General features: G+C 46.8%; 1 protein-coding gene across 1 annotated transcript in view; it reads right to left on the minus strand.

The window, feature by feature from the left end:
* LOC119444829 (glutamate receptor 1-like) overlaps nt 1-14,377 on the minus strand; it is a 32,499-nt gene extending 18,122 nt beyond the window's left edge. Inside the window, exons 1-4 of the mRNA XM_037709171.2 lie at nt 14,350-14,377; nt 13,180-13,397; nt 5,433-5,719; nt 4,147-4,395 (exon numbers count right to left, since the gene is read on the minus strand). Of these exons, the coding sequence (XP_037565099.2) occupies nt 4,147-4,395; nt 5,433-5,719; nt 13,180-13,397; nt 14,350-14,377 (782 nt within the window). The remainder of the gene's footprint in view (nt 1-4,146; nt 4,396-5,432; nt 5,720-13,179; nt 13,398-14,349) is intronic.
* Nucleotides 14,378-14,789: the final 412 nt, after the last annotated feature.

A 14,789-nucleotide genomic window follows, 5' to 3' on the forward strand; every position in this document is an offset into this window, starting at 1 on the left:
TCTTGGTCATGTACGCTCGGGCCCGGGCCGGGCTCGGGCTTTGTATTACGGGCCCGGGCTGGGCTCGGGCCTCGTAAAGTGGGCCCGGGCCGGGCTCGGGCCGAAAAATCAGGCCCGTGCAGTGCTCTAAGCTGCACTACGCTGCACACGCTAGCACAACGCGAAAGACGAAGCACGTAACTGACACACTAATACAACGCGCAAGACAAAGCACGTAACTGAATCGTCACCGAGTCAAATCAGCGCGTACAGCGCGTCGTAATTGCAGCCTCCGCGATCAACTTCAGAAACATTTTCAGAGCTAATTGCGGAGGCCACGCTCCGCTGTGCTGAGTACGGTGAACGCCACCTAGGTGGCGTTGGTAGTGCTTCTTGATGCCAGCGTCCCTTCGAATGCTGGCATCGAGGCGTCGTAGTGCTGAGACCACCGAAGCGTTCACTGTCGGTGCGCGTTAAGGCGCAACCGCATGCACGCGATTTTCGAGCTACAGCGACAAGCGACGGCGACGAGCGACAGATTTTGCCGTCGCGGAGGGCTATCCGTCGCTGTCGCTGGTCGTGTCGCCGGTTTCTGGCCAGCCAGAAAATATCGCTTGTCGCCCGGAAGTCAGCGCGACGACATCCGCTGGGGACAGCGATTGCACAACAACATGGCAGCAATCAGTCTGCCCGCTTCGATCTGAATTCGCTCTTGCAACTTGCGCTCTGCTGTGACAGCAAAAAATAAATGGTACAATCAGTCATCGCTTCACCTCATCGCTAGCTGAAGACTAAGTATCGGCGCTCTCTTGTCGTTATTATTGAGATCGGTTGTTTTGTTTTGACGCTGTTAGGCCTGAGACGCCACCGAGAGCCGAGAAAGTGTTTTAAGTTTTACTCAACAGATGGCGCCACGGCACTTTACGCTGGCGGCATGGGACGGAGTTCCACTGGGGATGCGTGGGACGGATTTTCACTGGTGATGATAGCATATTTTAGCTAGGTCTAGATAAAACATTGACCTTTTGATAAAACTGAGATTTCTTTACGCGCGCAAGATAACATTTATTCACACAACAATGTAAATCCGTCGCTACTCTTTTTCGCGATGTCGCGTTCATGTGGTTGCTCCACGCCGCGACACGACAGCGCGACAGGGTGTGCCTGTCGCGTCGCTTGTCGCTGTCGCTTGAATATCGCGTGCATGCGGTTGGGCCTTTAGTGTCATAATGCAGTACTTCTCTTTTCTGCTCGTAGGCGGCGGCACCGCCCCGAGCAAGAGCGCGGGTACACGGAGGAGTGTTAGATATATAAGGCGCGTCTGTGTAGCTCTCAGCAAATGCGTTTGTGGCGCAATGGGTTAAACGCTCGGCGATCTATCGTCGCGGACCGAGAGGTCGTGGGTTCGATTTCCAAATTTTGCATGTTTGTGGAACTTTTCTTCTGGTTTCTTTCTTTGTATTATGTTCTATGACGTATTTCCGTGACGGAAATACGTCAGTGAAGTCTTGGTGGACCCCGGCATAAAACACTTTCGTGTTAAAAAGGGGGGAGAAAAGGGTTAGTACAAGTGGTGCAAATACAGTTTTGTGATCTCGGGCACCGTAACTGCATCATAGACTTACGGACACCTCAATTATCCTGTAACCAACTGATCTAAACGAGAACGAGTAGGAATCTCGGGGTTGGGAGTTGAGTGGATGCATAGGGGAGGGGGAGATAGTTTGGGGACCTGATGACCTTATTTCTTGAGTGGACATCCCGTGCTATTATAGCATGGTCAATCACCTTAGAGTGTAAAACACTGGGGGGTCCCGGTGCAGTTTAGGCATGCGAACAAAGTTATTAGGTTATTAGGGATCAACGAAATAAATGTCCCCAAGACGTACGAATCAGAAGGTACGGTGGTGGGCGCCACCAGAATCTATCACCGTATCTTCTGATTCTCACTACTTGGCAGCGTTTGATTTGATGGTGCCTAATAACATGCATTGTGTCTTTCTCCTTGGCTGTCTCTGCATAGAGAGCAGTGCTTTATTTCAACAGCAAGGTGAATCGTCTCAGTGAAGCTTAAAGTAAAACAATGGAAATTGATTGGTTAAGTCGGGATGTGCAATATGACGTTCAGATAACATGAAACAAGAGGAGGGGTTACTCCCAGCTACCTTTATTGCGGCCAATAGTGTGTTGAACAGGTGCTTGGAAGAAGACTCATAAGTTATTACCGGGAAGATAAATCCAGTATTGAGCCATTGAATGCATCACTTCATAGCCGGCATTTCCGGTATTGAAAAAAATTATGTGGAATGTGATTGTAGCTATAGTGAAACTAGGCGTACATGTGCAGATAGATACTTACCTAAATATTTACTTGTGCAGATAGATATAAGTTCGCAACAAGGACTGTGATACTGAGTAAACTTCCGATTTCGTGAGGCAGTGCAATGTGCGCACTATAGTTAGCGCTATATGACCGATATTGCAGCCTTCGAGCAACATTGTTAAGAATTTCAACAGGTACTATAAATACCACAGCGGCCCTTTTATGAGCTCTAGAAGTTTCATTATACGCCCGCATAATACATGCTGCTTCATTGCGTTTGTAACATGAAAGATATGGACAAGCCGGCGAGGAAAACCGAAACATCTTTCGGTTCGTGCAGCGGTCACATATACGGCGATAAAGAGAAGAAATGCACTGGACATGCGCTGTCCAGCATTGCAGGAACCGAAAGTAGAATGTCAAGTTGCTCAATTTACAATTTTAAAGAAACAGATCCTTATCTAAAACATTGTTTTCTTTTTTTCGGGAATGCTATAAAAGACGCTGACTTAAACGGTGAATAACGGCAACGTCTCAGAAAATTTCAGCAGCTGAAACCAAAAGTGCAAAACGTAACTTGCGGAATGGGGCGAGACATGCACCGAAATCTATGTCGTAATGTTTTCTACACGTGCAAACCACCTCTAAGCAACAGCCCTGAAATGAAAAGAGGGAAAGAAAGCAGTGGTTGTATTTTAGTCCAAGCTGCAGCCGTTACAACAAAAATTTTCTCGCTGTTTTAGCCTTGTAGGAAAAATTTCGTGTTTGAAACTGGCTTCTGGTTGGCGTGCTCCAAATGGCCATCATGTATTAGAGATATATCATCCCCGTGCGCCCTATACATGAGCGCGCCATGCATGAGCGTGGCATGTCATAGCGTCCTGTAGAACGCATACAGCTGTTTCTTAACAGTGACTGTTCCCTTGCACTTTCACACGATGCATGTAAGCGCACCACAATGGAAGCTTCGGGCATCTTTTCTTCCACCTGCTACTTAGCGACACAAACAAGATACACCTGTTGAACAAGAGTATATAATAAATTTTTGATAGGGGTGCAGTAGTTCTTGTTATATGTTGTTGCGATCTGCTGCCGTAGCGTTCTAAACCTTGTTCCTAATCAACGACAATTTCTTTTATATGGCAGAAGTGATGTTGTTATTGCTAAATGCCATAAAAAATGTGATATTACGGAGGACATTCTAGTGACCAGACCTTCCATTACAAATAGAAAAACTCCAATCTATTTAATTACACATTCTTGTGTGGACTCTGTCTCAGCTTTAACAGAACCAAATATATATACTATACATTAAGAGGTTGATGGTTCATCCGAAACCGAAGTCCTTTTGGCTTTAGTCCTATTTATTGCTATGCAGCCAGTGGTGCATAATAGAGGGTTCTTGCCTCGTCTATTTACGTACTACGCTTAAGGGAAAATCAAGTTACCGGTGTAGTGAGCGTAAGCAGCACCACTACTAATGACAGTTGGCGACGTTAAATAACACGTTTAGCCACAACGTGTTCCGATCATTTTTGTGTTACGCGGGCGTTTTCACAGAAGGCAGATACAAAAAAAGGATTGCGTATTAAATATTATGTCTCCCCCGACGTTTTAAAGTAGCAGCTGTGTAGAGTGCTATTGGTCACTGCAATAACACTTGTGCTTCAACTCTGGTTATACATGCCGACACAAATTGGCGCCGCCGCTCAATCCTACGTGCCCTACAACCCGGCATTCCTTTCATAGTATACGTATAGAGATGGGCTAAAGCTATCATATAGCGCGGCATTTAAACGACCCTGCAGGATCGCGGAAGCCGCCTAATGCGTCGCCCGCGCCACCCGGTGACGTTGACCTTCGATGTTGTCCGGTGCATCGCGCCCGGCACGCTGGTCTCGGCTAAAAATGTGAGGCAGGAGGCAGCGACGCATGCGAGCCACAGCACAAACACGCCCAGCACGTCGTCGAAAGTCAGCGTCGACGGCTGCTCGGGACCCGAAGACGACAAGCTTCCTCCGCAGCGGCCCATTTCGCCCATGGCAAGGCCCCACCAGTAGGTGACCAGACCAGCTTCCAGAAGCCGCCGAATGCTGCGGGCAGTGCAAGTTCAGTAATCACACTTCTACGTTGCGAAATCAGTCATTCAATGAATTTGTTTTCGTCTATTTAAATAAATGCACAGAGAAACGGCTGTTGACAGCAGACATTCATCAGCTTGAGGCGACCGCGCAGCCCCGATTGCAATAATTGAGAGCAGCACAGCGACACAAATTCGGGTTATCAGATCAAAGTACAAATATACCAAATATTGTAGCATCAGGTTGAAGAAGTTCTACGTTATCCCATTTCACTACCCTATCATCTCGAGAGATCGCATTTCGACAGTACTTGCCCGTATTCTCTGTTCGAATTATGATAGTCATTCTAATTATATTCATAATCTAAAGGAAAACCTCTCCAGGTGATTTCTAATTCTCCTGTTTTGTAGTAATAGTAGCAGTAGCAGCAATAGCAATAGTAATAGCAGTAGTAGTATATGATGTAAGACGAGCGCATAGGCAGACTACAAAGAAAGCTTGTTAACCCAAGGCACAGCTGGGAAATTTAGCGGACCTCTTACCACGCACGTGCTTAAGCGAATGACTACCCGTTGCGGTAGCTTATAGTGGCTGTGTCACTGCGCTGCTGGGCCCCAGGCATCGGATTCCATCATTCCGGGCACGTCGGCCGCATTCAGATGTGCGGGGAATGCAAATGCGCTTGTGTACCGTGCACGGGGGGGGGGGGGGGGGGGGGGGACAGAACGTTAGGGAACCCCGGGGGGCCAGAATTAGTCCGCAATACCCGACTACGGTGTGCCTCATAATCAGATTGTTGTTTTAGCATGCAAAACTCTAGAAAACATTTTAAATCAAAACGTGCTGGTAAGCTGGGCAGATGCAGCATCGCAATATTTTCAATAAAACGAAACAGCTCATACACTACGGTGTATTTTCTTCTTTAATATTTAATTTTTGGGGGCTTATGAAAAAAACGAGAACAAGCGGGTTCCTTGCGGTTCTCTACGTAGTTGCAGTTTCTTTCCTTGCTTTTTTTTCCTACGTGACTAGATATGGTGACAACGCACACTTTATTGATGTTGTCGAATAGTTCCGGATCGATGTCCTTGCGAGCAAAGCTGTTGAGTGGATGGGACACCAGCCCCTCACGGGCCAAGTAGTACTCGGCGCCGATGAAATCCCGGCACTTGGAAGACACCTGGAAGGCGAGCGAAGTCGCGTCGCTGATTATGGCTGCCCGGCCCTGGGCCACTTTCTCCAGTAGAGGCCTCCCGTATAGCACTTGCACGGGAACGGCGGTGCCCCGGTCACCGACAATGCGGCCGAGTTTGCGCAGCGCAGGATTGGTCGAGTTCTGCGGAAACAGTGATCGTCGCAGAACTCACATTTGGCTGAAAACTGCTCAGCTCAGTGTGCATTCGGTCGTGGTAACGTCAGTGCCACTTACGTGCACTGAGATGTGCACGTAAGCCCATGAGAAGGCTTCTTCTACGCACTTATACCAGTCGAAATCGTGAATGCTGAGCACTCAACGAAGCCATGGTCCATCTCCCAAGCCGTGTAAATATTCCAGCTGAGCTGAACATAAGTTCTAACTGCCATAATATACTTCCTATATTCACAATCGCACTGTTTCATTGAAGACTGCTCTCGTAATCTGGTTCCACATTGGTTGCGGTAAATGTACCATACTTGCGAAAATGTTCCAGATACTAAGTGGTATCTATGTGAAACAAACGTCCTTCCGTGGAGGTTCTTGCCGCTATGAGTAAGTAGAACATTTTGATCTCGTTCCAAACAGGTTCTACCAAAATAGGTGGTACATATCTATAGCAATCTTTCATGGCTTAGAGGAACTGATGTGCAACTAAATCAAGAGTCCATAGGTGGAAACTCCCCGAAAAAATTTTCCGCTTGGCTAAACAGAACAGCATTCCTCATAACATCGGAAGCTATATGAACAGTATTACATATGTCTAATTAAGTTTTTTTTAATACGCACAAGATATCTGGAGCGGAGTTCCAGTGACAAAGCTATGATTATCTGGAAAAGTGTTCAAGATACCTGGACCGGCTATCTGGAACATTGCTTCACACTCATCTACCTGAATGTACGTGAGTCGATGTTCCAAATAGCCGCATAACCGCTACAGGGGTGTTATAACGTAAATGATTCCAAAATCCTGACGTCAAATTTACGTAACCACCGACGCAAGCATCGGGCGGTGACCCGCAGCGCTGTCTGAACAACCCAATCAAACCCTCTCCTCGTTTATAGGAGGTTACCTTTGTTCGCTTTCAAACCAATAACATTGTCGACACTCAGCGGTTTTTCTTATCTAATTCGCTGACAAGAGGCGAGGAGCACGCTCTAGTGGAGAGGGTTTCGATGGGGCCGAGCCAGCATAGTGAAAATAGATAACCGCAAGAAGAGGGTGGAGCCGACTTCTCCGATTGGTCCGCTTCGCCTTACTTAGCTTGTGGTGGCTGGTCAAAAATTGCGGCGGCGTGCAACATACGGATAAGAATGCCGCTAAAACCAATCCTCAGCTAGGAAGAGTTGGCAGCGCGATGTCGTATGCATGCCGCAAGGGCTCGATAACGTTTTGCTGCCACGCAAAAAGGTTTATCATGCCCAAATAAATACATGCTCACCGGCAGGTGCGAGTAGCGAGGGCGTGAGCGATCGGCGGGCAGCCATCTTCTATTCCTTTCGGAACGGGGCAGTCTGTGGCTATTCAGAAAAAAGTTCAGTTTTGTTGGGCATATTATTGCAGTTTTTTCGCGTACACGTCACTTTGACGTGGTGAGGTTTCGCGGTTTTGTGAGGTCGCCTTACAGACAGGCGAAGTGGGCGTAGCCAGAAAACATTGGACCAATAGCAGAGGGCTAATGGCGAAAAAGCGTAGAATCAGGAAATGACTATATTTCTTGTCTGCGGTTTAATCTTGCATAGTTAGTTTGTAGACATTATATCAGATTTGGAGCTCTCGCGGTTTTCGTAACGTCGCGTGACAGACAGGCGAAGTTGGCAGTGGCCCGAAAATGTTTTGTGACCAATCGTGGAGGCTGATAGCAGAAATTGGAATCGAAACAGTTCGGAATCATTTTACGTTATAGCGCCCCAGGTCTCTGTAACTGTCCCGGATAACAATTGATATTTCGCTTGAACACAGCTTCACATATTTTGTATTATGATTACTTAAAAAGTGAAAACATTCAATGCATGACCATCATAATGAACAGCCTATATTTATTTACACTGCAAGATAAATGCCACCAGTGGACATACCTTGCAAGCATGCATACGGTTATCTTTTTCTATTCGGACAATGAAACCGAATAGAAAAAGATAACCGTTTTCGGTTCAGGCTGGCCTCCTTTTCTGGATCTTTTCACCCGTGCAGCTTTTAATGTCTGCACTTATGTCTCAACTATGGTATGCCTAATTTTTCAATACACACCATCTTCCTGTCATTTAAAAAGTAGCAGCACCGTTAGTAGGGTTATCAGGATATTGCGTGAGGGGGCAGACTAGCTGTTATGTTAACATGGCATCGCATCCGACGCGCGGACTCGCCACACCGTGAGGCGTGCAATGTACCTGAGACAGTAGAGCACGTGTACTTATTGCTTGTCTTCGGTACGGCTATAAACGGCAGGCATTTATCCCTTCGTCAGCATCAATTAGCAACAGATCATTCAGTGAAAAAGCTTTACAGGGCCATTGATCGTATATATCAGTCAATCGAGCCATCAACGCTTTCCTAGAATATTTAGTTACCACAGCCGTAAGTTCAAGGCTGGGGATAGGCCGGTAGAACATGAACGCGTATACCTCTATAATCGCATCCTACTTCTCGGGCTCATAATTACTCCTCAATCCCCTATTTTTCTCCTCTCCGCTTTTCCCCTGAACAGAGTAGCAGGCTGCAGGATTCTGAATCTATCTTCAATATATTCTCCTCTCTCCTTCAATAAATCTTCGCTTCATAAAAAATCCAGCATTGGTGTTGGATCTGCTTAGCTCTTTCGTATAACTAACTATACGTGTGGTATTACGAACAAACAACAGGCACAAACTTGCAGTGCAGCTTCACAATACCATCGAGTTCATGTAAAAAATAAATTTGTGGTGCTTTTCTGTAATAATTCTTTAGTTATGAAAATGAACGTGGCCATGTTCGATCCAGTTTGACCCGTTTCCGGAGTTAAATCGGAACTGAACCGTTTTCGGAGAACCGAAACGGAAGCCGTACCAAAAAACGTTTCGGTTCGACACTACGATTGCCGCGGTCGAAATGCGTTATGTATGAAGCGTGTGCTACAGCGGTTCTCTCTCTAGCTTCTCAATAAACACTGCGCGTGGCCTCTAAATACATGGCGCACTGGTGCTCAGAAACGCGTCATCCCGAACTCGGACTCCTCTCTTGGGCTTTTTTCCGGACACGCTGCCAGAAAGGAGTCCGCGCATGGCGTCCGAAATTGAGTGAGTGGCGCGCCGGTGCGTGCGAACGCCGAAAATGGTTCCCTGGCTGGCCGCAACACCAGTGGAACATACTCAGCAGTTGGAGAGAGGTTCATTCAAGAGCGACACATATGCAGTGCGTTCACAGTGCAACTCGCTAAAGCGTTGGTGTGACAGACGTTCGTTGAACAGCGGCACACACCCAGTAAATTTGTGTCTCAGCTTGCTGAAGCACCAGGCTGCACCCCTTGAGCAACCCTTGTGAGTTGGTTCGATTCTGCACTGCGCGGGAGAAGTTTCAAGGTTTACTAATGGTACACGCGGATGGTCGAAGTCGCCTATCGCCCAATTTGTGGGCCTAAATGCAACCGGACTCCTCTCCCATGCATCTCGCTGTACATGCGGCGCCATCTGGCAGCGCCTCAATAAAGTCCGGGTTCGGTGCGGATTGTATTCAGGTGAGCATCGGAGAAATTTTGAGTCTTTTTTTGTCATTGTAGAGAGGCACGTTTCCATTGGCGCATACCTATTTATCCCAGTTGGCGTCAAAGATGTCCATTGAAGAGCGGCTAACCCTTACTGGCACGTAGCCGGTGACCCAAGTTGGCATCAAAGAGGTTCATTGAAGACCAGTACAGATCGAGTGGCACATTCCCAGTGCTCCAAGCTGACGTTAAAGAGTGTAATTAGACAGCGCTACATACCCAGTTCCGCGTCTACGGTGACCCATGTCGGTGTGAAAGATAATCGTTGAAGAGCGGCACATATGTACAAGAGCACTGCACGGGCCGATTTTTGCGGCCCGGGCCCGGCCCGGGCCCGTTTTTTACATTGGGCGGCCCGCCCGAGCCCGATCAAAACTTTTATGGCGAGACCCGGGCCCGGCCCGGGCCCGGGTCAAAAAGCACACGCCGTGCCCGAGCCCGGCCCGAGCCCGTGAAAAAACTGCTCTACCCGGGTAGCCCGCTTTCGGGTAAGCCCGAGCCCGTGCAGTGCTCTAATATGTACACATTGCCACATAGTCAGTGACTCAAGTGGGTCTGACAGTTGGTTTCGAACACTGTTCCCTCAGCACAACAAACCGATGCGCTATATATACCCATTCGACCATATGAACTACAGGATGATAGAGGTAGGCGGGAGAATGGTTAGAGACCAACATGAATAGACCCCAGAAAGTACGTGGAGTATTCTGTAAGAATGGTAAAGCATTAAGAAGCGGTGTTAATGTGATTAGCAGTTTTAGAGTACTTCATTCACCTTCCGGGGGACTCACTGTCTATCTATGTATGCCTGTGACCCTTTTCCCTCAAACGTGGGTCTCTGGGTAGTCCATGGTCGAATGGGCTGTGCTGTAAACGTCTGTAAATCCGAAGTTGATCCAACGGTTGGTTTCAAACTTGCTCCCGACAAGCCACAGATGGACGCTTTACTCATGCGACTAGGGACTATCCGGAGACCTAGTTTTGTGGGAAAACGAATAGATAGATAGATAGATAGATAGATAGATAGATAGATAGATAGATAGATAGATAGATAGATAGATAGATAGATAGATAGATAGATAGATAGATAGATAGATAGATAGATAGATAGATAGATAGATAGATAGATAGATAGATAGATAGATAGATAGATAGATAGATAGAAGCCAGAAAGTGCGTAAGGTAAGTGCCTAAAAAGGCTAACCGCATTAAAATGATGATTAAAGAATGTAGCCACGTACAAATATTTCGTTTACATAAATTAGTCCTCCTGCCCAAGTCAGTCTTGGCAAACATGTGTAGATTACGTGGTTATTAAGACGAACAGCACCACGGAGTTTCGCAGAAGTTATAGGTGGCGTCCAGAACCACGGGATAAGGCACAATGGCCCAATGGATCATTTTGAAACAGTAACCAAAAAAAAAGATTGAAGCAAGACTCTACAAAAGATTTTTTCCCAAAGGATCACGGCGCATCTACAGGTAACGCTGCCACTTTCAGACAGCTGTATCGCAGAGGCTATGAACGAGGGTGGCCTGTATGCGCTTGCATTCTCAGCATAAGGCGCTAGGCATCACTGTGACATAAAATTCTCGTGGAGTACAAAAGGCGGCACCGCTATACTTTGTATAAGTGTGCTGGCATCAATCACCTGATGCTTAGTCATAGATCTTTGCCTCGGTGACTTGTATATCACAGCGTCGACGTGACTTACTAGTAAAAGCGAACGCCTAACCAGTTCAATATAATTCTGGACATCACCGTGAACTTCATTAGGCCGAAAGCCTTAACTATTCATTAGTCGAAAAATTCACTGTCAGGCGTTATGGCACCAACATTCAATGGCACTGAAATTGATGGCGCCACGATTGATGGTCGAACCCACGACCATTGGTGGGAGTCAGACCCACGACAATTGGTGTTAATTAAAGCGCAATTATTTAGGTTGTTTATTGCACTCGAGCCCACGATCTTTGGTTGGAGAAAACAAGTAATAGTAAGTAACAACGCATTCCAATGAGAATGTCAAGTAATTTAATTATAGTCTCGTGAGCGCGCAGGTTTTCGCCTTCTTCCTCTTTAGCGTATGCCAAAGTGCTGCCAACTTTTAAAAAAGTGGGCTGCCAGCTAGGGAGGATATTCAATGCGATGTACATAACCCTCTAAACCATAAACACAGATGTTTTTGTGCACGGATGACTCCAATCACGATTGTACACCGTAAACCCATGGTATTGAGTAAAGAAACTCAGGCCAGGTGGCTGTCGAATGGCATTTAAGCTGCGGGGTATGTTTTAATGCGTTAGCATTCTTGGGGTATACTTCACGCATTTTACAGCGGCTGTGCATGTTTGTATCTAATCGTGTTTCTGCCTAGGTGGGTCAATGGGTAATGCATGCTCAAATTGGTAGTGCATCGGGACGGAGGGAACAGGACTCGAAACCAACCGTCGGACCAACTTTGGTGGCTGAGTATGTGACAATGTGTACACCCTTGCACCTTGCAATTTTTTAACAACATCACGCAAACGTCGACCTCGTGGCATGTAAGTGGCCTTGTAGCGGTCAGGAACGGCGGGATCGGCGGGATCGGCGCCAGTACGCGCGGTCGTGCAAGGCGACTTCCAGTTCGAGTGTATTCTGCTGCGCTGTTCGCTTCGGGAGTGACCCTCACCGCTACAAGGCCACTGAAACGCCGTGCGGTTGACGTTCGCGTCATATTGTTAAAAAATTGCAAGGGTGTACATATGTGCCTCTTTTGAACGAACCTCTTTCACGCTGCACTGTCAGTGATCACTGTAGATGTGGGACTGAGTAGGTGCCGCTGTTGAATGAAACTCTTTGGCGCCGTCTTGGAGGCACTGAGTATATGCCACTCGGTACCTGCTGGTCTCCATGCACCTCTTTGATGCCAACTTTGGTGCCAGTAAGTGCGTGTCGCTCTTCAATGAACGTCTCTGAGGAAAACTTGGCAACAGGGACTGTGCCACTCTACAATGACAGAATAGGTCTCTTAAGTTTATTTGATGGTGAGCGGAATCAAACCCACGTCACAACGGGTCGTCAAGGACAGGAACCCAATGCTTTAGCAGGCTGCGCCACAAGTGAACTGGCTCTATGCGTTTTTCAATGAACATCATTCTCGACGGCACTGTGTATGTGCCCCTTCTTCGATGCATCTCTCGTCAACTTGGGTCACTGAGTGTCTCCCACTGGGTGTGCATGCGCCAAGCGAGAAAACATGCCTCGGTGTTCGCAGGCGCCAGCGCGCCACGTTTCTTGTCTCAAAGGCCATGCGTGGACGTCTCGGCACCGCCACTCTAGACGGCGCCGCGCGTCGACAAAAAGCGCGAGAGAGGAGCCGAGTTGGCGCATCGTGCGTGTCTATAAGCTTTCGCACGCACCGGAGGGCCATTGAATTTTCGATGCCATGTGCGGGTTTTGCGGCGGCGACACTAAATAGCGGCGAGTGTTCTGAGAGCAGTCCCGCTGTAGTACAAGCTTCATACAGAACTCGTTTGGGCGGTGGCAGTACGTTGTGTCTCTATATTGCTTCAATGCAAACGCATTATCATGGACAGACATCGTGAGGTTGGTCCTGCCAAATGTTTGAGGTAGGACGGCCGGTTATGTTCAAGTGCCCGTCTACGAATATTCCATCTTGTTGCTGTATGAAAAAAACTTAACGTTAGAACAAAGTACAACTTATTTTACCATATTAATATGACAACACGGAGGAAAGTTCCAATTTACGAGTACAATAATGAAGCTGAGAAACATTGTCAGACTCAGAAAGATAGCGAAGTGACAAATGTGAAGCAAGGCCTGCCGAATGTCAGCAAAAGCGTATGTATGCTTACTGTTACTGTGGCAACATACGACGTTCCCTTCCACATATAGGGCACCGTCTGCGGCCGACGTATGAGGTCTTCGGCGCTCTCGATCTTTTCCACCTCAGACTTGATCATGAGGCAAGCACGCATGTGTCCGCAGAAGGCATTCATCAACACCAGTGTGGCCAGCCACCAGACGGTGCTGAGGAGGCGCTGACCGCCTCGCCGAGGAGGCTCCGCCGTTGCTGAAGGATTTATGAAGAAGTGTCAGCTCATCGCGGTCGTGACATCTCATTTTCGGCCAGAGTTCTCGAACAACAGGTTTAGAAAAATATTGTAGCTGTCATCAACTCCATTTTGATGCAACCGAGCTTTGCAAATGGTACGTGTAGTTAGGACGCCTTGTCCAAGCACACCGCTCAGTTCGAGCTCAGTGCACAGTATAGAATGTAAATGTGCCACTCCTTCCATCACTATACAATTCTGCTTATAGTGAATTAACCTTTAAAAGTAGTTGATGAATTTCAAGACTAAAAAATCACTAAGGAGTGTGTCCAGCATTTCTGTTGCACCGAGGACTGCAGCTGTAGAAGTTGATTGAACACTCAGTCCTGGCATTGATAATTATCTTTGTGTTCACAACTAAATATGCTATGATATACGTTGTTCTTCAAAACAGACCGAAATTGAGCATCCGAGGCATTTTATACACCAATCTTTCTACAAAAACCCGTTTGTTACCGAGCAGAACAGGAGTTCCATGGGAAATTATCGCAAGCCTAATATTAGAGACGTGCGAATATTCGAAGTTTAGAATACTAATAGAATATTTCCTCCTGTTCCATTGATATTTTATTCGAGAATTCGGAATTCCAAGTTGTCGAATATCCGTTTGTTTCGAGTATGTAAGGAATAAAACCACTTATTGGAGTCTAGAGGGAGGCAGAATTTCGAATGTGAGGGTTCTTCCGATTGATTCTATACTGCACGAGTGCTGCCTTCGTCCTGCAGGGGAATTAGTTCATGAGTGAACGCATGGGGCAGATAACTTCGGCTCAATAACTTAAGTCATTCAAAAAGAATGGCTCGCTTTTAGGCAGCCTGTATATGTATTTGTTCGAAATTATATATTGCCAGTCTGCCTATGGTTGCATCCCTTTAAAACAATAGGCGGTACTGTAGTATCACATTTCTCACCTTCAGTGGATACAACACTGTACGCCATCTGGTGACGTGCAGTTTTTTTTTTTTTTCATTACTGCCTTTGCCATGTAGCCCGAATAACTGAAATAGCTGTTCGTGATTTACAAGCTCCTCAGTTGTCCCTACGTCTAGTTGTGAACAGTAGTACATGAAGGGCCTATGTAAGCCCTTCATGTACGCCCTACATGAAGGGCCTATGTAATTAAGCCTGATTTCCTCTTTTACCATGCAGACTCCGCGTAAACATCACATTTTGTGTTACTTTAGAAACGTGAAAATATTTGTGTTCGATTTTATTCCAACATTTAGCTTTTCGAACATCCCTACCTAAAATACATCAACGAATATTGTCTAGTCATTGCGCAATCGTGGGGTTAAGCATCGATGCAGACACACCAGTCTAATGCTCCGATACGAGAAAGCAGTTTTCACGA

Source organism: Dermacentor silvarum, chromosome 3 (assembly GCF_013339745.2).
Source record: "Dermacentor silvarum isolate Dsil-2018 chromosome 3, BIME_Dsil_1.4, whole genome shotgun sequence".
In the NCBI taxonomy this organism is placed as follows: Eukaryota; Metazoa; Arthropoda; class Arachnida; order Ixodida; family Ixodidae; genus Dermacentor; species Dermacentor silvarum.